We start from the raw sequence: 26,414 nt of genomic DNA on the forward strand, positions 1-26,414 counted from the left end.
TATTTATAAAAATATTGATTTAATAGATAGAATACATGTATTAAGCTTTACCAATTCGTTAAAGTTGCCTAAATAAATTCTTTAAAGTCTGATTAATTATTTTGTTCAACATTAGATTTTTTTGGCTTTATAAATAAATAAAAGAATGGCTTGTTACAAACTTTTTCATCCACTACAAAACGCTGCAGAGATGTGATATTTATAGAAAAAATAATTATTTTATATAAATGAATTTCTTAGCCTAATTATAAATATATGTATATTATTCACTGAAAAAAATATGTATTAAGTTTCTATTTTGTTTTCTATTTTAGAATAAAAATTTATTTAAATTGATACTATTTTTGAATAAAATAATTTTTTATTCAATTTAAATATGCATAAAAAAATACTAACAACCTTAAATTAGAACATATAATGAATTACAGATTGTTAATTTAATATATATGTTTTATACTAATGGGTTTTCACCCTTCTTCTTCACCCCCAACCCTCCACTACTTGTATTTTTCATTAAAAATAATCTTCAAATATATAAAATTATTATAGGTGACAATTTTTCTAATAGCTGTATGCTAACAATTTAAACTTGAAATTAATCTTTAGTTAAATTAAATAATTTGTGTTAATTGATTCATGTGTATGGTTTCATTATTATAATGTCCTTGTTCCAACAAAGGCTATGACAAAGCATTTTAAAAAGCCCGGGTTTACTCAAATCCAAAGCATGACCAAAATAGTTGCCAACTAGGGACTAAATGTAGGAATTGATAGTTTTCTTTGTTATGGTTTTTGTTTTAAAATTTATTGATAGTCTAGTTCTTTCTAGTCCAGTCCATTTATTATTGCTACAGAACTGGAAATCCTGAGAAATTATTATGATTCACTTACATACCCAAAAAACAAATGAGTACTGTACTCACATATATCAATGGCATAACAAATTGCTCCAGATCATGTATATTAATTTAAAACAAACTTTTATGGGATTAAGTGGAGAGATAAGTTGGAAACTTAGTGCAATAGTCAAAAGAGTGATAGAAAGTAAACCGAAATTAGTAATTGCTATTGCCAGGTCATTTTGAGGTCCTTCCATTCTGACTTTTGTTTATGTTTAGAAGAAATTCGTTGGTTAAACTATTTCTTTGTGCCTTATAGTTCCTATTTTAAATTTTAGTCATTGCACAAGAAAATTGTGAGTTGTAGTAGCCATATGAGAAAACATTAAGTGCTAGCCTCTACACATGCATAAGAATTATTAGTTTATACTGTGATGAGAAATCGCATCCTGTCATCCATGTCATACAGTACCATACTAATAAGTTCTAGAAAACTCATAGTTATACTCAGTTGTTATGACTTGAACCTAAAAATCAATTTTCTGTTGTAATCACAGGTTCTTGAATTGAATAATTAAGTATATTTGGGACGTCGTGTTCGATTTTTTATTGCTAAAGGAAAGGGTCAATATACCTCCAATACAAGGTAATGTACATATTTAATGAAACTTTGCAATTGCTTTGCCTCTGGTGACTGTTTATCAATCAATTATTAACTATATCAATTTTTTTATATATGCTAATTATTAAATATAATGGATTTTATAAATAATGATAATAAAAATATTGTGTCATCTTTTTTTGTTCATTCAGCATAATCAATATAGGCAACAAAACTAGCAGAATCTACAGCTTCCAAGAGAAGCATTTGAACATGGGAAAGTGCTCCAAAACTAAAACATGTTGAGACCAAGACGCTTCACGTTCAGCTAAAACATCAACATTTTTTACCTTTCGTGAGGGTATGCTAGAAGTTAAGCAGCCAATCTTCATTCTTGAAAGTCCCTATATATTATAGGTGCATACGGATTACTACCTGTTTTAGGCCTTCCTTGGTAGCAGAGACCAACTTCTTTCCCTTAAATTCCTTAAGTTGACCAACAACATACTCATCAATAGCATCAACCATGTAGAGAACCTCGTACCCCTTCTTCCTAAGCTTTTCAAGGAAGGGGGAATTCTCGACAGCTTTCTTGCTTTCACCAGTAATGTAGTAGATGTCATTCTGTCCTTCCTTCATCCTCGTAACATAGTCCTTGAGGCTGGTCATCTCATCACCACTCTTACTCGAGTCATACTTGAGCAATTTAGCTAGCTTTGTCTTGTTCTGAGAATCCTCATGAATACCAAATTTCAAGTTCTTAGAGAAGCCTTCATAAAACTTGTTATAGTCTTCCTCAAAATGTATGTTGATATCCTTAATAAAATGACATGAATTTGTTTCCTTAAAATAAATTTCTATAGCACCATGTAACTAATATGAAAGTCACAAGAGGTAAAGAATAGTAAAGAGAAGGTTAAAAAGTGGTTGTTGAAATTGAGGTTTTTCATTTACTTCTCTAATGGCCAAAGTTGAGATGTAAAAGTTTCGATTTTTCGCTTTCGATCCAACCTCCTGTTTGCAGCATAATTGTTGAACATAATGATAAGAACGCCAAACCAAAAGAATCAGTGCGTGTGTGTGTTGGAGAAAAAATTGAAACAAACTTATCCCACACCAAACCAAAGGTGTTGTCCATTTGATCACATAGTCCTACGCCTCTATATTCCCTTCCTTTTTATTGTTGTGATCTTCTCTTTCATGCACTCTCACTGATGGGTATGAACATTTCTATATTTGTCAAATAATAAGGGATAATATTATCTAATGCATAGCGACAACATCAAGGCTTTCCTCCATATCAGTACCCATATATACCTTTATAAGTTTGCGACCAGTTCTGCCTCTGGTTTTAGATTCATTTTATGATGGTTTGAAACTTTTCTGATCTTGAGGCCTTGCCACTAACACATTTTTAAAACATTGCATTTGCCCTTGGCACTTTATACATCAATTTTTTTCCTGATGCTTTTCCTCTTCATGCTACATATATGTCTTAACTTGAGAGCCAAGACACAAAGTAGAACAAAAATAAAACTTTGAATGGAAGGGAGCAAAGGTGGTCAATTGATGCAATGATCTATGATCTTTTGCTGATTGACAAGCATATATTATATGATTCCCCATTAATTAACCTTCTTATTGTATTTTTGACATCTAATTTTATTGATATTTGATGGGGACTAAACAAGAGGTTTGGTGAAATAGTGAGAATGGACACTTGAATGAATATCATCAATTTGAGGGATGGTTGATTTTGCTATAAGATAATAATGAAAACACAACAAAATTTACTTGTAAATTAAATTTTTTTGATGCTGTCAGACATTCAATTTCTTCAAATGCTTGTGTACTTTAACATAAAGAGAAAATTGTAATGAAAGGAAACTTTACCTAGAGTGGATTGTTTTCAAGATAAGAGGATTAGGATGGAAACCCGAGTTCTGATCATTAAAAAATCAAAGATTGATTAGGTGCCAAATGTATGTCTAATAAGATCAAAAAGTAGTATATAATTCTGTGTTTAAGGGAATACTTCTGAAAATAAACCTATTTGACATGAAACATGCATGCATGGATGCCACCTTAACTCTCAATCCAATAAACACTTGTTTGCATTAACGGCTAACCTAATTTATTCCAACTACCACACACTTCGAAAAACTTTAAATAAATGATTGAGAAAACAAAAGGGAGCAACTTGTGTGCATATTTGGCAACTAAGATGCTAAAAGTACTATTTATTTTTTCAGGGTGAAAATTTCTGAGATATTTTAATTACCATTTGTTCTTCAAATGGATTAAAGGTTAAAAGATCTTAAAAGTCATTGCTAATACGTACCATAGATGCTTTGCCTAACTAATCGACTTCCCTAACTACTAAAAGTTGACCAATCAAGTATCTGAACTTTATCAGAATCCCGATGGGTATGTGGCCACACATCATATATACAACTCAAAGAATAAGAGAGGAGTGATCCATATAAAACATTGAAATGATAAAAGATACAATGAAAGTAGGTGAGTGCTCTTTATAAAGAGCTTATCTCTTAAGAACTGGTTAGATACAAGTCAGAAGTGTTTTTGATAGTTTTTCTACTTGAAATATAAAGCTTTTTCAGCAGAAAAATTCTCAAAAAGACTTCTAATTAACCTTGTATCCAAACAGCTATTCTCTAACCATCTAATTTTACTCTTAACACTCTTCTTCTACACCTCCATTTAGGAGGTGAGTCATCATACCTTCGGTGGAACCTCTCTCTTATGACCTGAATACAATAGTGTTTGTTGATTTCCTCTCATCCTTTGATTCCGAGGGTGAAGGATTGGGAAGAATCTCTTTTGAGTGAGGATGGGTTGTAACTTTATTGCTCTAATGTTATCGGTCTAGTTTGAATGAATATATTTTATGTATGGATTATTTTGGTTATTGTTGCGACATTGGAACCACAGATTCTTGGTGATTTTGATGGGCAAAGGCTTAGGAGTGGTTGAGGTTGAGAATTGCATGCCACTAGTAATAAAATTGTTTAACTTCTTGGCAAGTGGAAACACTTCCAATACTAGATATATATGTGCATGTTATCTCTTTTTCTCCTGCGAGTCCATCATTTGTAGATCATGTATATGCTGTACTTGAGGACCATGGGAATGTTATTCTTGAAGTTGATTTAAAAGGTATAGGATTCCAAATTATTATGTATCAGCTAGTACTGATATTGGCCATAAAACAGACCAATTTGTATGCCAGACTTGGACCATTTTCTGCAAATAATTATCAAATATTATATTGATAAAGTTAAAAAGTTATTTATGACAAAATTCATAAAGAAAATGGTTTCTCACATTTTCTTCTCAATGTTCATTAACGCGTCGTCTTTTTTCTTTAGTTCACCCTTTAGCTGGAAAACTTGTTTTCTCACATTTTCTTTCTCAGCTTCATCCCCAAGAAGATAACTTTTCAAGTCATTATATTGAGTTCTAAGTGCTTCTAACTCTGACTGCAACACTCTACCCGCCAACTCTTTTTCATACTCTAGATTCTTCATCCTATTTAGCTCATCAAGTGACCTTTCTGCTTCCTTCTTCAATAAAGCAATTTGACTCACCAGCTCATTGCTTTCCATTGTTCTACTCTATAACCGAGCCTCAGATTCCTCAAGTGATTTATTCATAAGCTCCAACTCATTTCTTAACATTTCTTTTTGTTCTACTTGGTCAGATAGGCATGATATCTCCACTTTAAGCTTTATTAGTTTGTAGACCAAGTCAAGATATCCAAGCCATTGTCTCCTACTCGGTCACACCTAGATTAATTAATTATACTTTATTTATTGATGCTTTTTAAATAACTATATAGTTAATTTTTAGTTACAATATTGATTTCTTAATTATTTTAGCTGTATTGATTTCTGAACATTATGTGTTTGGTAGAAGTTGTAAAAAAAGTTTTTAAAAAATTGGGGCGGGGGATAATTAAATTGATAAAAGAATTACTTATATTTTGTTTGTTGTGTTTGTATTTCCATAATAAACAGTGTAATGTTATTTAAAATAATTTTATAAAAAATTATTAATAATCGTGTTTTAAAATTGATTTAAAAATAACATTTGAAACAATGATATTTAAAAAAAAAAAAACAATATTCCTTTTGAATATGCTCATTTAGCTTATACCAAACAAAAGGCAATCTTCCAAAGGATGGGACGCAGATTCAATGCACTTCATTTATTTTAATTGTTATAAATAAATTCTTTTAAATTTCAAAGAACCAGACCCATAAGTAATCAACATAAAAATAAATAATGTACATGCTTGTATAGTGGGTCCTGGGGACTTTTATTTTTATTTTTTTTCTGATTTGTGGGGGACTTATATATATACTTGATGGGGTACAACTCATCATGTTGATAAAATTAAAAATATCATGATTTTTTGTGTTTTGCCTCCCTTATTTTTATAAGAAAAAATATATTCTAGGTTCCTATGATTTTACGTTGATAAAAATATATTCTAGGTTCTTATTAATGAAAAACTATGATCAAGTGTTGAAAATGTGAGAAATTGAATGTGATTTGTATGGAGTAAACTCTAATTTTTTTCGTTAAAATTGTAAGCATTTTTTAACTTAAAAAAATTAGTATTTTATTCCCTACTTTGCAAAATATGATTTAGTTTAGTCTATTTTAGTGTAAAATGACAATAAAAATATACTTGCTTTGTAAAAAATAAAAAAGAATGCATGTGTCAATGTGTCAAGGACATAATGACAGACAACAGAGAAAGTTACGGTACTTTTATTAGTCAGCAGCACACAAGAAAGAGCAAACTGGTCATCGGAAACAGGACATGTCAAAATTTTAACTCTTAATATGTAAGGAATGCTTGCTTTGTGATTGTGTGATACCATAACACATTCTAGTCTAAATCTCTGGACATAATCTTCTAATAATAGTAATGATAGTAATATAATTATAATACATTAGTGACCTAAATAGCTAGTTTAAGGTAGATGGGACTCGGGAAAGGCAAAAATGTATAATAGCAGAAACAAGGGACCAAAATTACCAGTGTCAAAATTCGCAATAATAGTATCTTCACCATATCTGGCCTTCCTAAACAGTGAATCAGAGGGAATTACCCCATCATTCCCTTCCAGGTCCATGAATTCCCACGAATGAGTAGTGTGTAGTTTTCTTCCTTTTTGTTTTAGTGAATTTTTAACACAAAAAGTGAGACACCTGTGCAAAAAGTGAAAAGGAAATCAAACAAACTCACCTAGTGACTCTAATAAAAATTCATAACTTCTTTTCTTAACTTTGATGTTGACCTTGAGCAAAAACTTCTCATTTGAGAGCCTCCTCAACAGTTCTCATTGAGCCTGAGCAAAAATTCACCAACAATGACATTGGATGCGGTGTCCAGTGCTTTAGGATTGTTCTTACTGATAGTTTCTAATCCAAGAAAATCCCAAGAATGTGTTGTGTGAAGTTTATTCATTTTGCTCTCAAATACGGACAATACTGATTCATATTCTGAAACACAATTCAAAACGTCATTCAGAGCCTGATCAAGAAAGTGGTGAATGAATTCCATATAGAATATGCTTATCACTATGAAACTTGAAAATATACGGCTCCAAATTATTGGAGGCTTGGAGCCACCCCATTTAAATCGAGAAGCCTTTCTCAAAATATTGAATTAGTCTTCCATCTATTATTCAAAATGTTTCCTTGGCCAATATAGTGGGAAAGATAAAGACAGAAGGGTATAACACTGGAATAAATACCTGCAAGTTGACTAGCTTGCTCTGGTGTAATCATGGCTGAGAAACCTTGGAAGCTTTTACTATAATGGTGGAGTGCTGCTGCTTTTGCTTCGCTGAGGCTAAAAAGTGCAAAGAATTTACAGAGGAAGACTATGTTAGACTACGCTATTCCATTCTGAATAAATCAAGCTTAAAATAACATCATTAGTTATAATGAATTCCATGAGTTTTATCTTAAATTGAGTGACATGCCTTCCAGTAACTGAAGCTAGTATCTCATGGTTTGCTCTGATTACAGATTCTGAATTAGGGTGTGAATGATCTCCCATGTAAACTATATAATGCTACATTAATGCAAATCCCAAAGTTAGTTTTGTTCTATATAAGTAAGTAGTTAGGAGCTGCTAGTAATGTAGCTCATAGGCTGTAGATGCATGCAACTCACATTGACAACATGCATTAAGTTCAAGTGAATATGCTCCTTACCTTTGGTGTGGATCCATTCACCAAAGTATACCCAATGAACAGAAGGGTGAAAGAGCTCAAAATTTTGGCAAACCTCATGATAAGTTGAAGGGGTCCAGAATAGATGCTAGATGTGGAAATGTTGATTCATTTTTTGGGTTGGTGATTCACCTATTTTATAGCATACACGGACCAACTTATATGTCATGTCACACATATAAAAATAATCATTGCCGGTTTATATGTTTCTGGTTATAACTTAGTGTACATTTGGGATTCTTCAAAAACTTAAATGACATTCACAAGAGGAGATAAGATGAATATATATTTAACGAACTAACATCATTTGGACGAATTATAAACAACAATTATTGGATTGATACTTGTATCATTCACGGCTACCTTATTTGGAACTAATACAAATTTTTCAATATTTTAGACTGCAAAGGACGATGGGTGGTTCCCTTGTCTAAACTTTGAGAGTATGTTATTGGCAACCATAAATCGCATATGCTTATAGACCATAAGCTACAGTGCAATTAAGATTCTTAAAAAAAATAAAAAGATAGAAAATATAAGCTATATTTCATTACTAGGTGCTTTGCCAAAAATGTTCCATCCTTAGATTCTTTTGGCATTTTTTGTATCAACAAAGGTTAGTTTTGTTAAAAATATCACTTGGGGGGATTCGAACTCATGACTCTCCCTCCTCCCTTCTCCCCTCTCCAACCACTGGGCCATATCAAACTTTAAAGTTCTAGTATTGTATGCTCATACAGAGACGAATGGTTGAATCCTTCTAATTAATGTGGTTTTTCTTTTTTACACTAGTTCTTTTTCATACTTCATAATTTTCCCTAATTAATCCCTCTGCAAAATATGTAAACAAACCTATTTTGTTTTTCAATATATCTATTTGGCAGATCACCTCCTCACATTTGGAACTGATTGTAACTAGACAGCTTACATGCCATTCACTTCTTCAAATTATCAACTGGCCGTCCCTACGATTCAAGCAATTAGAGGTGGCCAAATTTTTTTTGTTTCCATTGATAATTTCAGACCGTGTCATCATTAGCAATGCCTTTTGTTCTCTTACAAGTCACATCTAATAAAGATGACCTTTCCAAGCATTTTTCGCATATATAAACCACGTTTAGGACAATTTATATGCTTTTCTAGGACTAACTTGAATTGCAAAGTAATATCACATTTGGTTGAACAACCTGCTCAAAACTTGATTTTACAGTTAAACTAATATCTTAATTGGCATCTTTAGGGATGAAATTAGTTTCTCTTGCGGTTGGGTGAAGCATAGCAGCTGAAATTGTCAACCCTCACCCCAGCTTGGAATCTGAAAAAACTCAAACCTATAACTATCATAAAATTTGTGACATCTACATTCAAAAAGCCGACCAACATGAGTAACTGGAATCACATATTCACATAAAATTTATTTTTCTGATCATTTCATCAGTCTGTTTTTATACACAAATTATGATTAGTAAAAATATGCATTTCACTTGATCCAATAGCTCTGTAGATTACAAATCATAACATGTTTAAACTAGTGAAGATGGTTGAAGAAAAATTCTGTCAGAATTATCCTTCCTCTCCGAACTCCTTTGTGAATCCCATGTTTAAACTAGGAGGTGGCAGGATCTGTACAGCAAACAAGAACATAAAAACTCTTATTCTCTAATTCTCATTTAGAAAAAGAAGTTATGCAGTCCTACTATCATCAAAATCTGCAGCATCTTGAATACCTTAGAAGCAAGTCCTTTCGCAACAAGATCCTACATTGTAGTTTGTACTGCACTCTGTTGCTTTGGTCCACATGGGATCCACATATCATCAGGATTCCTAAAGAAAAACATGGCATCTTGGGTTTTGCGAACAGGTTCAAATAAAACATCCTTCACCTGTAGAATAGGTCCAATTACCTTTAACACTAATCCAAATAAAATGATCATTATTCTAACCAGGTATTAAATATAGAAGTCAAACTTACACAGACAGATATATCTAAACCTGAAAACCCCTCTGTCTTGCGAGTCAAATGTTCAAAATCACTTTCAGCCAAGTTATGGGGAGTATCTCCTAGGTGCACCTGTTCAATTTATCAACCAAGAAAAAGACATTGTAAGGCCATTTGCTAGGTTCACAATACACAATAAGACCAATGAACATCATCATGTATATTGCCCATGCCTTGAACATGTGTTGGCGAGTCTTTAAATTAGGTAGGGGTATGTATATACGCTTATCGAAACGTCGTTCCCATTGACTCAATAAAAATAAAAAAAGTAAATAGAACTATTGTCTTCTTACCTGGTCTAGAGCATAAGGTGTATTTGTAGTTGCTAGAACAAGAACTTTCTGATCATTGTGTCCTACACCCTACAATGTAAAGTGGACAAACTACATTATGATTAGGAACAAACACGAAAAAGAAAATTGACACCAAAGCTGTTGGAAACCTTGGATCTTCTGAATTAGGAAAATAAGGATGCATGATAATAGTAAATAGTAATTATTGGGGGAGGGATTGAACAGTTTGTTTTTTGAAAAAAATTACAAGCTACTATGTTCAGCTTAAAGAAAGAAGCTAAATACAGTCGGATTTAAGTCGTTAGTAAAAAAGTTGAGTGCAACTTTCTGTATGACTAAAAACCATCAAACAAGTTACTTTCCAGATTTTTTTACCAGCAAAAAATAGTATAATAATACTATAGCCAAGTATAATAGTCAGGTGATGATGGATGCCCCCCAAAAAAAAATAACTGCAAATGTTCACACCATTAAAATATTGAATAATTTATGTCAAGAACCACACTTTCTATTTTTTAACAAGATAATTATCTAGGATTTTAAAAACTCCGAAAACCAAGAAATACAAAAAAAGAAGCAAGAATGGAATATAATAGATGTGGATATACAAGGCAATATGCACAATGGTGGAAAACTAAAACAAATTTGCAGCATAAGTCAAGGATAAGAACTGCTTGAATTATAATGTTTAGGTAGTAGGCAAAGGGAGAAAGAGATAATAAAGACAATAATATTCTCAGATTGATATTGTGTGTAATAAATGATAGATACAATAGTCCTAGGCCTAGCTATAAAAGTATGCACCTCTGTATATGGTTCAACACTTGTATTATCATAAAATTTGTTTGTCAATTGAGTTAGCAATGTATGATTTTATTTAAATTTTCATCAACTGCTGATAAACGATGTATAATTTGTTGTGCTTCACAGCTGTCTACACATTGTTGTGGTTTTCGTGGCTACAATTTACGAGTTTTGTATTGGACAATTCAGACTTTGTTGGTTAACCCACGAGAAAATTGATAGTATTTGAAGCTTCCATTACCGCAGCCATCTATCTAGGTATGTAAGTTAATAGGAATTTTATTTGGATTGTAAGTTTGTTGTTCCATAAATTACTATTATTGTTCATAAAAATATGTGCATTGTGAGTGAACCCTAGTTTCCCGTTTGAGATTCCATACCATGATTAATACGGATAGTTTGGATTAGTTGTGGTATGGATTCTTGAATTGTCCGTTCGGACAGTTTGGGAACTCTCTTTTTTTACTTCATTCATAGTTATAGGTTAAGTATGTTGTGGTATATTTGATTTGATTTTGGTTTATTGCGTATTGCTTTGTTCTCCGAGTGCATACTTGATTGTGGTCAATTTAGGTGACCGCTTTCATTTTGTGTATTTGGAGACCAATGCGAAATGCTGCCAAAATTTCATCAAATTTAGCATAACATACTTAACTTGTACATATGAATGAAGCAAAAAAAGTTTGTTCCTGAATGGGATAGGACCCGACCTTCATATAAAAAAAGTGAGACTTTCATGCATATGCCATAATAGACGCCCTCTTGTAGAACAAGAAACATGAATAGAAGTTGGATTCAAGCACCACGCATAAGCGATGAGTATGAAAAGGGGGTTGAAGATTTCTTGAAGTTTGCACAACAACATGCACCAGCTGTGGGTGGAAAGTATTTCTGCCCGTGCGTAAACTGTGTGAATGGAAGGCGTCAGGCATTAGTTGTCATTAGATCACATCTAATTTGTGATGGCTTCATTCGGAGTTATACAAATTGGATATGGCACGGTGAATTGCCAGAGGTCTCATTACCTGCCGACAATGAAGCGGTACCGTTAGAAACCGGAGATCGAATGGAAGACATGATACGTGATCTTGGGCAAGAGGGATTTTTGGAAGCTCATGCACCCTATTATGAAGATTTGGAAACAGATTCCAAGTTATCGTTGTACTTCGGGTGCACAACTTTCACTCGGTTATCTGTAGTGCTAGCTTTGGTCAACTTGAAGGCTAGATTTGGGTGGAGTGACAAAAGTCTGACTGAGTTGCTTGTCTTATTGAAGAATATGCTTCCCAATGATAACAAGTTACCAAATAGTCACTACGAGGCTAAGAAGATATTATGTCCTGTGGGTCTGGAGTACAAGATGATTCATGCTTGCCATAATGATTGCGTGTTGTACAGAAAAGAGTTTGCCGAATTGCGGAATTGCCCAACATGTGGGGTATCACGATACAAACAAAATGACGGGGAATACACTGATGATGTAGCCACATCCAACCCTCGTCCAACAAAGGTTTGTTGGTACCTTCCAATTATACCAAGGTTTAAGCGATTGTTTGCTACTGCACACGATGCTTCTAACCTTAAATGGCATGCAATTGACAGAATAAATGATGGGTTTCTCCGACATCCAGCTGATTCTCCACAGTGGAAGACAATTGATAACTTGTATCCTGAATTTGGAGCGGAACCAAGAAACCTTCGACTTGGTCTTGCTTCGGATGGCATGAATCCATTTGGTAACTTGTCCATTAATCACAGTTCATGGCCTGTTTTGCTAATGATTTACAACCTTCCTCCTTCGTTATGCATGAAGCGCAAATACATTATGTTGTCTATGATGATATCGGGTCCAAGACAGCCAGGAAACGATATTGATGTGTACCTTACTCCTTTGATTGGAGACATGCGCAAGTTGTGGGTAGACGGGGTTGATGTGTATGATGCAAATCAGGGTAAGACTTTCAGGTTGCATGCGATGATATTTTGCACCATCAATGACTTTCCAGCTTATGGGAATTTGAGTGGATATAGTGTGAAAGGTCACCATGCTTGTCCAATTTGTGAGCAAAACACAAGTTTCATCCAACTTAAACATGGGAAGAAGACAGTTTATACACGACATCGTAGGTTTTTAAAACATTATCACCCCTATCGACGATTGAAGAAAACATTTAATGGTAGCCAAGAGACTGAAGAACCCCCAGAACCGTTAGCTCCCCATGAAGTGTATGATCGGGTGAAAGACATCGTAACTGTTTTTGGTAAGACACAACGGAAGGATCATGCTAACAAGAATATTTGGAAGAAAAGGTCAGTGTTCTTTGATCTTCCTTATTGGACCAATCTACATGTTTGGCATTGTCTCGACGTTATGCATGTGGAGAAGAATGTTTGTGATAGTTTACTTGGCACCCTTCTTAACATCAAAGGCAAGACAAAGGATGATCTAAAATGTCGACAGGATTTGGTCAATATGGGTATACGAGAACAGTTACATCCGCAATCACAAGGTCAGCGAACTTATTTGCCCCCAGCATGTTACACAATGTCAACTAAGGAGAAAAAAGAATTTTGTCATTGTCTTAAAAATGTGAAAGTCCCACAAGGATACTCTTCCAATATCAAGAGCCTTGTGTCAGTTAATGATTTGAAGTTGGTTGGCTTGAAATCTCATGATTGTCACGTGTTAATGCAACAATTGTTGTCAGTGGTTGTGCATGGTATATTGCCTAAAAAGGTAAGGGTTGCGATCAACCGCTTGTGCTTTTTCTTTAATGCAATCTGTCGTAAGGTCATTGACCCAAAACAATTGGATGATTTGGAGAACGAGGCAGCCATTATCCTATGTCAATTAGAAATGTACTTTCCTCCATCATTTTTTGACATCATGGTTCACTTAATTGTTCATCTTGTACGTGAGATTCGGTTGTGTGGGCCCATGTTTTTACGATGGATGTATCCAGTTGAACGTTACATGAAGGTGTTGAAAGGATATACAAAAAATCCATATCAACCAGAGGCTAGCATTGTTGAACGATACGTTGTTGAGGAAGCTATTGAGTTTTGTTCACAATATATAGAAATGGCTACACCAGTGGGACTTCCTCAAAGTCGTCATGGCTCCACCATGGAAGGTAGGGGCAGACGGGGGTTCAATGTTGTAACCATGGATCGCCAACAGTTGGCACAAGCTCATCTATATGTATTACACAACACAGCTGAGGTAATCCCTTACATAGATGCTCACAAACAACATTTGTGTCGTATTCACCCAAAAATGAACATGATGAGGTTGTTGCAAGGGCACAATAGAACTTTCATATCATGGTTTAGACAAACAATCTTCGCCGATGACAGTGCTTCAGACACATTAAGATTGCTAGTTGTGGGTCCAAATATGAATGTTCCAACTTGGAAGGGATATGATATCAATCAATATTCTTTCTACACAAAGTCCCAGGATGATAAAAGTAGTGTGCAGAATAGCGGGGTCAGTGTTGATGGTCAATTAGAGCACTTTTGTAGTGCTGCTGACAATAATCCCATTGAAGCTTGCATGCCTTACTATGGAGTCATTGAAGAGATTTGGGAGGTTGATTACGGTGAATTTAGAGTACCTCTTTTCAAATGTAAGTGGGTCAATGGAAACACAGATGTGCGTAAAGACAAAATGGGATTCACTTTAGTAGACCTTAAAAAAGTTGGTTACAAGGACGACCCATTCATAATGGCAGCGCAAGCTCGACAAGTGTTTTATGTAGAAGATCCATGCGACTCTAGATGGGCAGTGGTTTTGCAAGGGAGAACAATTTGTATCGGTCACCATGTTGATGGATCAACACTTGATGTCACTGACATGCCATCTTTCTCCAAAGATATGCCTTCAAGTACTGTTGAACAAGAAGAGGATGATGTATATGCAAATCGTACTGATCATGACGAGGGTTTATGGGAGAACATTCGTACGTAACTATGTAAGCACAACCATATAAGTATTACTTAACATTTCTAACATTTTTCATGCATAAATTGCTAAGTTGTTTTGAAAATCATGCACCCTATTACATCATTGAATTTGACAAATTTATTACACTTTTTTTTTCCGCAGGGCCATGGCAACACCACCACCGTCCCCGCCACAATCAGAAAACCCTCCTGAGGTTACTTCAAAAAGGACAAGACAATCCACGAGGCTCAGAAGTTTGACGTTTAGATGCTTAGATGGCCCATGGCCAGTTGTGAACGTGAATCCGGCTACAAGTAGAGGGTCAGGGCCTCATAAAGAGAAATTTCACAGTTATTTAGGGGTTGTCGCAAGGGAAAAAGTTCCTATTGTACACACGAATTGGAATGTTGTCCCCGACGATCTAAAGAGCTTAATATGGAAAGATATTTTGGTAAGTAATTCTAAATACACTTGTATTCATGATTTTGTTGTTAAGTTACTTTTAAAGGATTCATTTACATACTGTTACATAACTCCTTTTGTTGTGCAGTGCAAATTTGATATCCCTGAAGGTGAAAATGCAAAAAAAAAAGGTGATGTCAACAGTTGCAGCAAGATGGAGGCAATTTAAGTCTTGGTTGACTTCAAAATTTGTCTTTGCTGACAATGAAGGTCAACAAATATCTGATCCTACAGCCAAGTATGGCCTTGATCCAGAAACATAGGCGGAATTTGCAAAAAGCCGCAAAACCCCTAATTGGCAGGTTTGTTTAAGTATTTCTGTATCTACAATAATCGATTCAATTTTTTCTTTCGTTGTTTTGTAACATATATATGACTAGTACCAGCTTGTCTTTTTAAGGGTATACGAAAGAAGGCCCAGGAAATTCAAAAATTTAATGACTGCCCACACCTACTGTCTCGTGGGGGGTATGAACTGCTTGACAAGAAACTTATGGAGGAGAAGAGCAAGTGTGGACATGAGGAACATTCGTGTACTGAAAGCCCAACACTCAACGTCGACCCACCATGCCCAGTTGCAAGACACATGAAGTGGAAGATCACCAGCACAAAGCGGCATGGCCAAATGACGTATGAAGTGGCACAAGAAATTGCAGACAAAATTGTGAGTTCATATATTTTTTGGTTACTGTCATTGCCAAACAATGGTTAGCTAACCTAGTCAAATTTATTTTATTCAAATTCAACAATTGTATATCCATGCTGGATTCATTACAGGAACAAGCAACACAGGGGAGTTTTGTTCCACATGGGCGACAGGACATACTCAACACGACCCTTGGCTGACCTGAGCATCCAGGCCGTGTTCGCGTCGCAAGGACAGGTGTCACAATAAGCCAATACTTTGGCCAAGCCTCACATGCTTCTAGCACATCGTCACCATCGATCAACCAACAACAATATCATCGGTGGAATTAAGGATGACATAAGAAAGCAGCTACAAGATGAGATAAGAAAGGAGGTACAACAAGAACACAAGCAGCAACAAGAGGCTTGGATGAGGGCAGTTGAAGAAAAACAGTGGCAAAATTTGGAGATGATGAAGCAAGAGTTAAAAAAATCACTGAAAGTAGAGCTATCTCATATTGCATCACATCAGTCAGCCCCCATTGAGGCGCTAGAAATACAAGCTCTACTTGCGCGTGTTAGCACAAAGGGTAGCTACCCCCATTGATGACGATCTGATGGGCTTGTTCATAGTTGTTGGGCAAAATACTGTGCTTGCGGGCTTGGGAAAAGTGTTTGAGAATTCATCCACCATACATAATGTTCGTTATGAAAATGATGTTGTTAAGGTTCAGGTTGTCAGAACATATATGCCTCACGCTGAGGTCCCTATTCCTACATCAGAGGTTCATTATCTTGAGCAGGCCGTTGGCACATTCGTCGCATGGCCGACACATCTTGTTAGGGAAGTAACTAATGAGGTTAGTTTTTTCCTCCTATGAATATGTTCTATTTGTTGACATGCTTCTTCATCCTGTACACTAACTTCAATTATCATAGGTGGTCGTAGGACTCGATAAGCCTCCATCAAAGTCTGTTGGAGAGCCGAACAGGTTAACATCTGTGGCCACAAATGACCCACTAGGAGAATTGGTTAAGAAGTCATATGTGGTTTACACAAAGCCAATGGAGTTGGCATGGGACGGGGCGAAATTCGGGTTACCTAATGCCACAAATGGTTTTTTCATCACACATGCAGATGTGACTGAAATCATTTTAGGTGACAAATGTTTAAACATATCTGTACTGCAGCTGTGGATGATGTAAGTAAATCATATTATTTGACTGGTTGTCATATCTTATTGTCCACTCCATATTTGTCTAAGAATATTGTTGATTGTGTTTAAAACAGGTTTATGAATGATTGGAATACAAGCATTAGTTTTTCTCCAGTGTACGGTTTCCTTGAGCCCCAGTCTATACGCTGCACAAAGGACACGCGTGAAGAATGATGTTCACATTAAGTTTGCAGTGAACAAGTACTTCGCAACCTTATTCAATTTAGCATTGGTCATTACTTGTAGTTTACTAGTCAAAACATTACATGTTAACTTCGGCTTTTGTTATTGTCAAACTTAGTGCAATGAAGAAAATATGCAGTAATCTCCAAGGCAAGGACAATGCACCTCCACCTCCACCTCAATGGATTGAGGCTAAGGTATGTTGTAATCCCTATTTTTTTGAAAATTTGAAATAAGTCTGATGTTTCAATTGGAATGATCCAGCATTTATTGAGTGCTTATATTGCATGTAGAGCCATGTACAACAAGGAGCATATGAGTGTGGATATTATGTGATGCATTGGATGTGGTGCATCGTTAGTGGCGGTTTGAAAAATGAACTCCACAACGTATGTCCTCTATTAGACTAACAAATGAATTTGTGTAGTATGAAATCGTACTTAAATGGTTGATGTACTAACTAAATTTTATTTTCTTCCCCTTGGTAGTATTTTTCTGATGGAACAGCATTAGACACTGACACCATGACGACACTACGCAAGAAATGGGCAGCCTATTTTCTAGAAGTTGGAAAATGGATGTAAATTAGACAAATTTAGATGACATAGGAACATTTATCACCTTTGTAACGTAAAATTTTCATTGCACAAGACACATCATTATGTATGGTCATGACTTTTAATTCGGCATCGTTACATGATTATGTGACTTGTTTACGTTATTAGTGTGCACTGCTTTTGGGTTGCATTTTGTATTGGTCCCAATATAGGATCAGTTTTTTTGTTGTGCAACTCTAATTGTATGCAGGTCAGCGTTTGAAATGTTCCTGCTTGGGTCGTTCAGTCCGCCGCAACCTTTTCATACATTGGTCCAAGAAATCATCGGAAAAGCTCCTTAGGTGCTGCAATAATCACCTCTCTCCTTTTTTTAAATTCAAATTTTATAAGTTTATAATTACAAATAAAAATGCTACGTTATTTTGATATTGTTGATGTATGGTATGCCAAGATGGTAGCCTACTATTGATTATAGATTTTATTTGAATTTGATATTGTTGTTCAATGATTTTCAAAAAAGAAAAAAAAGCAAACAGAGGATGGTGAAACTGGTTTGAATTTAAGGTGTTTGATAAATAGAGCGCATCTTTTTTGTTTAACAGTGCTAAATTTTCACACTCAAGATTGAATGGAATACATCGATTCAAAATGTTATCCGGTACTCTAGTCTCAGAATGAAAATGTCCTTTGATGAATGATTTGTTGTACCTTTGTTTTGCATTAAATTCATATTCTTTCTCTAGAGATATTGAAAGGGCTCTTGGATTCTTTTTTTATTTTTTATGTGGTTATTCTTTTGCTAGCAGAACCAGGGGTGTAAGAAGAAGTTGAAGTGATGGAACCCCAGGATGAAGAAGAGATCCATAACTGTTTGATCAAGCTGGTTGCTTTATTGTTCCTTACATTGGGTTATCTTTCTAGTTACTTTCTTTAATGCAGCATCAATGCTAGTGAAGGAATTGACTCTATTGTTGATATTTCATTACAGAGAAGTAATCCGGAAAGGCGAAGGGATAAGGTCTACATTGGTTGTGGAGCTGGGTTTGGTGGTGACAAGCCCTTGGCTGCTCTTAAGTTGCTTCAAAGAGTTCAAGAACTAAATTATCTGGTTCTTGAATGCTTGGCCGAGCGAACTCTTGCTGATCGTTATCAAATCATGATGTCTGGTGGTGATGGTTATGATTCTCAGAGTAGGTGTTCCCTGCTCTTGCATTGTTCTAATCTTATTCTTAAGTTTAATTTTTGTAAAAATTTTCTGCAGTTTCTAACTGGATGCATATGCTGCTGCCTCTGGCTTTGGAAAGAGGAACTTGCATAATTACCAATATGGGTGCAAGTAAGAATTTCTAATGCTACATTATAAACCTGGCAGCAAGTAAAAAAATGCAAATGTGAAAATAGGGATGACTGGGCAAAGAAGTTTCGTCATTGGTGGGATGAATTTAAGTCTACCCTGCAACACTACTAGTTTGGTACAAAACTACTTTGGGCTGATATTAGGATAAGCTCCAGATTATTGTTGAAACTTGTCGGTGGAAAGAGTCTTTCTAGAAGGGAGAGGCAGCAACTCACAAGGACAACAACTGATATTTTCAGCCTAGTTCCATTTGTTGTATTTATCATAGTTCCATTCATGGAGTTATTGTTGCCAGTATTCCTTAAATTATTTCCCAACATGCTGCCTTCCACTTTCCAGGACAAGATGAAAGAACAGGTGATTTTATTGTACTCATCAAACAATACATGCTTGACTACTGGTGTGCTTTATTATCTCAATTTTGGGAAGGCTTAACTTGTAGGAGGCATTGAAAAGAAGGTTAAATGCAAGAATAGAATATGCCAAGTTTCTTCAAGATACTATAAAAGAAATGGCAAAGGAGATTCATAACTCACAAAGTGGAGAAATGAAGAAGACAGCAAAAGATCTTGATGAATTTATGAACAAGGTCAGCTGTACTTTTCAAGATATAGTTGTTTTATGTTTTAGACACCCCATTATATGTGCAATACTTGTATCATTATTTTGTATTTATTATGTTATTAAAATAGGTCAGAACAGGTGCTCGAGTTTCTAACGATGAAATCTTAGGATTTGCCAAATTATTTAATGATGAGCTCACCCTGGATAACATTAGCAAGTTGGTGCTTCTACCATTGCTTATGTTCAACAAGTTGTGCTCTCCAGTTATTAATCTTATATTTTGGGGTTCCGCTATTGTATTAACATGCCTATTTGGTTATGAAAATGGAAAACATGCCTCTCTTGGTAAATATGTTTAAATATATGGGCATCAACCCATATGGAACTGATGCATATTTGCGTTACATGCTCCGCAAAAGATTACAGGAGTAAGATTCATTTATTCATTTTCCCTTTCTGTTAACTCTGGTTCTTCTCTGGTAATTTTCATTTTATGCTTTATGGTGAAAATTTTCTTTGTATGGTGGTTTAGATAAGGATTTTTGCAATTTCTTAGATTTCTTAAATATTTGTTTCACCAATATCTGGATGTCTGCCTCCTCGTTCACTTCTTGGTTAGTCATAGTGCATGTGTCAATTGAAGAATACATGAGGTTCTTACCTTATCTTATTTTGAGAGGGGGCTAAAAGTAGAACATTATTTCATGATGTTGTACTTTTCTATCATTGAATAGAATTTGGTTAGAGCTGAATCGACAGCTCTGATGGAAGTTCAAATGTTATTGTTGTGGGAGAAAGTTATCTTCTTTGCATGGCTTGTTATGCTAATGTTAAGGGAATAACTCTTGTCGGCATTCAAAGAACTTAGATGGTTATTATGGTCCTTTAGTGTCTTTGACTTTTTTAGAGTATGCATTAGTATATGTTTGGTTTAGAGTTTGATAGAATTGATTTTGTGTGAACTAGTCTTCTGTGCACAACACTCTTAGCCTAATATTAGTACTTGTTTGGTTTAGAGTTTGATAAAATTGACTTTGAATTGTTGAATGTGATTGAGAATTTGAGATATGTATCTAAGTAAATCTGAACCACATATTTACATTGGAACATGTGTGTTTTCATAGAAAAGTGCCAGAATTGATTTTCTAATTTTAAAATAGACATTGCCTTAATATATAAATATAATTGATGTGAGCCAAACAATTTATGTTAGTGCATCCCCTTTATGGTCTCTCTCTTTTACATGTTCAATTCTGATTTCGCAGAAACTCTAAATTCTCTGCAAGCAAATCTTTGACGCATCCGCCCCAGTTATAATATCCAATAATCACTGTACCCATCCCCTCAATAAAACCAAGTAAAATATTACTTGTATCACAGTGACATCATAATTAAGACTTGCAAGGCTAGAGCTTGCTTTAGAGCAGTAATAGTTCAGCGACATTGGTTATTTTGGGGTGAAAAAGTTACAAAAGCATCTGATCCGAAATCCAATTGTTTCTATTAGCAGTCTAGAGTTTCAACATTAAGACGTTAGCAATGCAACCCAGCCGCCAATTTGGCATAATGAAGGGGAGGAGGTTGGTAATTCAGTCTATGAGATGTCTATCCACAAGATTTTCCAAATCCTATTTCTCTTTCATTTTAACTGAGAATTAAATGTTTTGACGTTCTACGAAACAAGCGCTACTTACATACCCACAATTGAATCCATTACTTGGGATCCTCTCTCTCTTATGAATTAAGTCATTAACCAGTACCAGAACTCTGTGGCCGTTACTCCTCCTGGAAATGAATCCGTCCCAAGTTTTCAATTCATATAGAATTTATAAGATTCTAGTAAGCACTGAAACATGGATAAAGGTTTTTATTTCTTTTCCCTTAAAAATCTTTATGACTAAATGTTGGAAATAAATGTCATTCAAATGCTTAGTCATGTTCTGGCAAGGATTATGATGGGAAAGTGACACCTGAGGAGGTAGTATCTGTTGCTATGTATCTGAAGGACACTCTGGGCAAAGAAGGAATTCATGAGCTTATCAGCAACCTTTCCAAGGATAGCGGTCAGTTCTTGTGTCATTTTCCTCCTTTATCTCATACTGCGGCAATAGATATCACTAATGAAATGTCACTGATGTGCCCTCTCCAGTTAATGCAGTTAAAAATTTCTAATATAAAAGCACAAAACAGCACCTAATGCAACTTAGGCTTTCCTTTATAGCTTTTTTGTCTTTCCTTTTTTTAGCCTTTTTTACTTTCTTCCTTGCTATAATTATTATGAGCCACGTGACCAACAGCTCCTGAGAAAACACTTGTGTGTGAATGCGCGTAACTATAACTTACATTATAACTAAAAAGAAAGTTGGGTACATTAGTTCAACTCATTGTCAAAGACAGTTTCCCAAGCCATCTTGGGACTTCAATGATAAATTTCTTCACAACTGAAAATGAATCATTCTCTAAACCAAATGAAAGTCAGTCACCTCCGTGATGGTTGTTTGAATTGGACCTTGTGCACATTCTTCCATGTATGTCATAGTTCTTTAATTTTTTTTACAATTTTATTATTCAATGTTATCTTGATGACTCATCTGCAATACCTAGAGGGGTATATGGAACTGTGAAATTGTGTAGATAATCCAACATCTTAATTTGAAAGTTATTTCTGTTGCCAGATTGACCGCTCTTTTTGCATTTTTTTTTAGCAATATGGGTGCAAGTAAGAATTTCTAATGTTGCATTATAGATAATCCAACATCACAGACAACTAGTGAAGATAATAGGCTATGCATGGATGGGCTTTGGATTATAAACCTGGTTCTGCACGTGTTTGACCAAAATTCTTAATGTCCAATTTTTATAGCTGAGAATTATAAACCTGTGTCAAATTGACAATCAACGTTCTTCTAATTTGGTGATTTCTGGTTAAACCATAATTTTATTTCCAAGGTTTCCCTGAACTTGCTGCTATATCGTCATGTCGCTTTGGATTATCAGATTCTGCACTGCACATTAGAATTTCTATGTTCTTGAAGTTTTCAGTTCAACTGTTATAACACAAACTTGCTATTAATGACTTGGGAAACTCTAATTGTGAATGAAGTTGGAGCAAAAATTTGAAACTGAGTTGTTGAACTTTGAAGAGCTAGTTAGTTGTATTAGTTATCTGCAAATTAGTTCTTTATTTTGGTTTGAATGCTGTTTAAAGTAACACATTAATTATGTGACCTTCTCGGTCTAAGGAAGTAACACGTCATAAAGGTTTCTTACATACCTCACGTGTTTCTTTTCATGGGTGAGATAATAAGTAGCAATTGACATATGAAGCCAACAATTTTTTTGTAGATCGATACTGTGTGGGGTATGTAAAATTTTGTATTACTATGATACTTGCACATGTGCTTTTATATTAGTTCACTGGCTCAATGGTACATATATGGAGGGTTTGGTCCTTTCTCATATGCATTCCCCCCCCCCCCCCCAAATATCTTTTATATTAGTCAATACTATTTTTTAATTCGCTTTTATGCTGACTTACTTTTTTATTTTCATCTACATATAGTGCAGAAGTGGCCATGGAAGCTGCAAAAGCTGCAATAACAGGTGGCATTTTAGTTGTGAGTATACTTTTGATGTTCTTTTATTTTGAGTCATATGTATATAACTCAGGACATTTTATATGGCCTGTTTTGTCTAATTTTTAAAATTGGTCCTACTAGTTAATTACTTTAAATGCTTTTTGGGCCATATATATGTTAATGGTGTGCTTCTCATCATTTATTTTCTTTTTACATGTAGTTGGAGATTGTGGTGTCAACCTCAGGTGTGTTTGAGGTTGTTTACCTAAATTTGTCTACTTCCTTACTAGTCTTGTTCTTCGATTTATAATTCATATGCTTGGTTCGATCTGTGCAGGTTCTACAACAGCTGGTGAAGGAGCATCCTACAATGGCCCTAGAGGTATGCTTTAATCCTCTAAGTTTCTATCTAGTTTTTCACATGGCATCGATGTTCTTTGTTAGGGTGTATATCAGGTGAACCCGCCAAAAGTTTATGAATCTGGAGAACATATCATTGTCATTGCATTCTCTCAGTTCATTGAATTTTAGGACTGTGTCTGTGTATAGCACATCACCTAATGGACATGCTGATTGACTGACACATAGTTTTGAAATTTTCTGTTTACCATAATCCATATGCTTTTGTGGGTTGCATTTTTAATTGATTATATAATAGTTGAAATTGTAATTATATTCTTGTTTTTCTGCAACATGTTCCCTCAACTCATGAGACTTTTTCACAATTAACCATTATGCTGGAGATGTAAGCTTGAGAATTTGTATTGTATTACATAGGTTCAAAATATTTTGTTGAATTTCATTATTTGTATTGTATTACATATAAGCAACGTAACTTCTTGTACTAATTTAACCTGAGTTTATAAATTTCCAAAAAGTAAAAAAAAAATCTCATATTCTACATCGGTTCAATTATAAACGATGTAGAAAATATCCTCATTCTACATCGGTTAGGCGATAAACGATGTAAAAACCCTTCAAATTCTACATCGGTTGATTGAAGACCGATGTATAAACCTTTCCATTCGTGCCCATTCTACATCAATTTAGTGATAAACGATGTAGAAAATCTCCTCATGCTACATCGGTTTGACGATAAACGATATAAAAACTTTTCATTTTCTACATCGGTTTATTGATAACCGATGTAGCCACGCTACCATATCTAGTCATTCTACATCGGTTTAACTATAACCGATGTAATAACCTTTCATTTTATACATCGGTTGACTGATAACTGATGTAGAAACCTACCCATTCAACATCGGTTTCAGCCTTAGAACTGCTGTAGAAACCTACCCATTCTACATCGGTTGTAGCTGCACAACCGATGTAGAAAAGCTGCCCTTCAAAGACGGTCATAAAACCGATGTTGTGATTCAATGACCCCGGGTTACCACCACGCGTCATAACCGATGTAGAAAGGTCGTTAGAATCGATGTAGAAAACCTTTTTTTTAGTAGTGTAACTAATATAACACACAACCCAATGCAATCCAAAAAGAAATATTGTCACTTCATTACTATTAATAATGGTGAACGACAATAATGTACAGATTAAACTTTATAGTAATATGAAGTGAGTGAATAGATAATTTAGTTCCTGAGATTGTACCCATTTTGTATATTAGTCTCTAATTAAATCCAAAATAGTCTCAATCTTTGTATAAGTGTTGCAAAATATTTCTTCCGTTAAATTTTAAAGTAACATTGTTAGTGAGGTCAATTTTAGTGTCACGTGAACTATTTAACGTCACGTGGACGTGTCTCTTAAAAGATGTCACGTCATTTGATGATAACAAAATGAGTAAATAGATAATTTAGTCTCTGACTTTGTACCCTTGTTGCATATCAGTCCCTAACTTAATGAAAAATTCAAAATAGTCTCTATCTTTGCATAAGTGTTACAAAATAGTCCTTCCGTTAAATTTTAAAATAACGCTGTTAGTGAGGTCAATTTTAGTGCCACGTGGACTATCCAACGTGGCACTAAAGGATGATGTGGCATGACACGTGAACGTGTCTCTTAAAAATATCACGTCATTTGATGATAACAAAACGAGTAAATAGAAAATTTAGTCCCTGACTTTGTACACCTGTTGCATATTAGTCCCTAACTTAATGAAAAATTCAAAATAGTCTCTATCTTTGCATAAGTGTTGCAAAATAGTCCCTAACTTAAAAGATGTAATATATCTCTAAAAGGTGTAGTTTGAGGGAAATACCTTGACAATTTTCATCAGCATTACTACCACATTAGTAACAACCTGTTGAGAACGGTGTCTCTCTTCCTGACTTGTATCCGTATGTGCATCTAGACAGGCATTGTGGACTTCTTATATCATGTTAGATTTCAACTTAAAATCAATTGGCATTAAGTGAAGTTGTCCATCAGATATATAAGTTGTATCCCAAGAACTGAGACAGACGATGTGAAACTTTTTAATAATGTTAAGAATGTTGTTGTTTCCCGAAACAATCACCTCTCCAAATTAATTGATCATTCATCGTTGTCATTAGCTCGATGGAGTTTAGCTGAAAGGGAGGGAGAGAAAAATAACAGAAGTGGCATGGAGAGGAAACACATGTTGAAGAAAATACTGATTCAGTGGTCCTTTACGATCCCATCAACTGTTGCTTTTTTGGGTGCGTCGTGATCCTCTTCTGCTGCACTAAGGAAGAATTATTAAACATTTGAATTGTAATTTAATTTTTGCATTTTGTCTTAACGCAAATCAGTATGTTCAGTTGCATACCTTAATCCACACGAACATATTACAGATCGGGACATAACCAAACAAAGGAAAAATCATGCATGTTGCAATCTGACATCAAACCTAGTTATAAACGAAAAAATTCCCAACAATATCAAATACAGAAAAAGATCTTACGTTCACATTGGACACCAAAGATAACAAGAAAGAGGTGAAAATTAAAAAGAAACAAGCGGAAGAAAAACAAACTGATGAGTTGAAGTGCAATAATCCTTCCTACGCGCAATGGAAGTGGACCACGACATACCCAAAAAAGTACCTGTTGATGGGATCGAAGAGAAGCAACGAATGAGTGTTTTGTTCAGAAGCTGGAGCGGTATCTTAGATGTTTTTGTGTTTCAC

General features: G+C 34.9%; 3 protein-coding genes across 3 annotated transcripts; 2 read left to right on the plus strand and 1 right to left on the minus strand.

Annotated features, from left to right (window-relative positions):
* Nucleotides 1-1,732: 1,732 nt before the first annotated feature.
* On the minus strand, nt 1,733-5,066 carry LOC100779175 (heat shock protein 82-like). The gene is made up of 3 exons (XM_014762621.2): nt 4,863-5,066; nt 1,876-2,313; nt 1,733-1,768 (listed from the first exon to the last, which is right to left on the minus strand). Exons 1-3 carry the CDS (start codon nt 5,064-5,066, stop codon nt 1,733-1,735), a joined length of 678 nt encoding a protein of 225 aa, XP_014618107.2.
* Nucleotides 5,067-11,586: 6,520 nt separating this feature from the next.
* Nucleotides 11,587-16,111, plus strand: LOC106794738 (uncharacterized). The gene is made up of 6 exons (XM_014762622.1): nt 11,587-13,069; nt 13,517-14,774; nt 14,917-15,205; nt 15,305-15,376; nt 15,451-15,518; nt 15,994-16,111. The coding sequence occupies exons 1-6, from the start codon at nt 11,587-11,589 to the stop codon at nt 16,109-16,111; spliced, it is 3,288 nt and encodes a 1,095-aa protein (XP_014618108.1).
* Nucleotides 16,112-18,250: 2,139 nt separating this feature from the next.
* LOC102664070 (uncharacterized) lies at nt 18,251-19,150 on the plus strand. The gene is made up of 3 exons (XM_006589809.4): nt 18,251-18,683; nt 18,789-18,990; nt 19,062-19,150. Exons 1-3 carry the CDS (start codon nt 18,636-18,638, stop codon nt 19,148-19,150), a joined length of 339 nt encoding a protein of 112 aa, XP_006589872.1. The 5' UTR covers nt 18,251-18,635.
* Nucleotides 19,151-26,414: the final 7,264 nt, after the last annotated feature.

This window comes from Glycine max, chromosome 10 (assembly GCF_000004515.6).
Source record: "Glycine max cultivar Williams 82 chromosome 10, Glycine_max_v4.0, whole genome shotgun sequence".
NCBI lineage: Eukaryota > Viridiplantae > Streptophyta > Magnoliopsida > Fabales > Fabaceae > Glycine > Glycine max.

Excerpts from the sequence above, each read along its gene's own strand:
- LOC102664070 (XM_006589809.4), top strand. The coding sequence starts at position 18,636 with ATGGAACCCCAGGATGAAGAAGAGATCCATAACTGTTTGATCAAGCTG. Across the intron at positions 18,684-18,788 it reads ATAACTGTTTGATCAAGCTG|AGAAGTAATCCGGAAAGGCG; the intron begins GTTGCTTTATTG and ends ATTTCATTACAG. Across the intron at positions 18,991-19,061 it reads TGATGGTTATGATTCTCAGA|TTTCTAACTGGATGCATATG; the intron begins GTAGGTGTTCCC and ends AATTTTCTGCAG.
- LOC100779175 (XM_014762621.2), bottom strand. The coding sequence starts at position 5,066 with ATGGAAAGCAATGAGCTGGTGAGTCAAATTGCTTTATTGAAGAAGGAA. Across the intron at positions 2,314-4,862 it reads ATGAAGCTGAGAAAGAAAAT|TTACATGGTGCTATAGAAAT; the intron begins GTGAGAAAACAA and ends CTTTCATATTAG. Across the intron at positions 1,769-1,875 it reads CCAAGGAAGGCCTAAAACAG|CTGAACGTGAAGCGTCTTGG; the intron begins GTAGTAATCCGT and ends TTGATGTTTTAG.
- LOC106794738 (XM_014762622.1), top strand. The coding sequence starts at position 11,587 with ATGAATAGAAGTTGGATTCAAGCACCACGCATAAGCGATGAGTATGAA. Across the intron at positions 13,070-13,516 it reads AGACATCGTAACTGTTTTTG|TGGTTGTGCATGGTATATTG; the intron begins GTAAGACACAAC and ends AATTGTTGTCAG. Across the intron at positions 14,775-14,916 it reads TTATGGGAGAACATTCGTAC|GGCCATGGCAACACCACCAC; the intron begins GTAACTATGTAA and ends TTTTTTCCGCAG.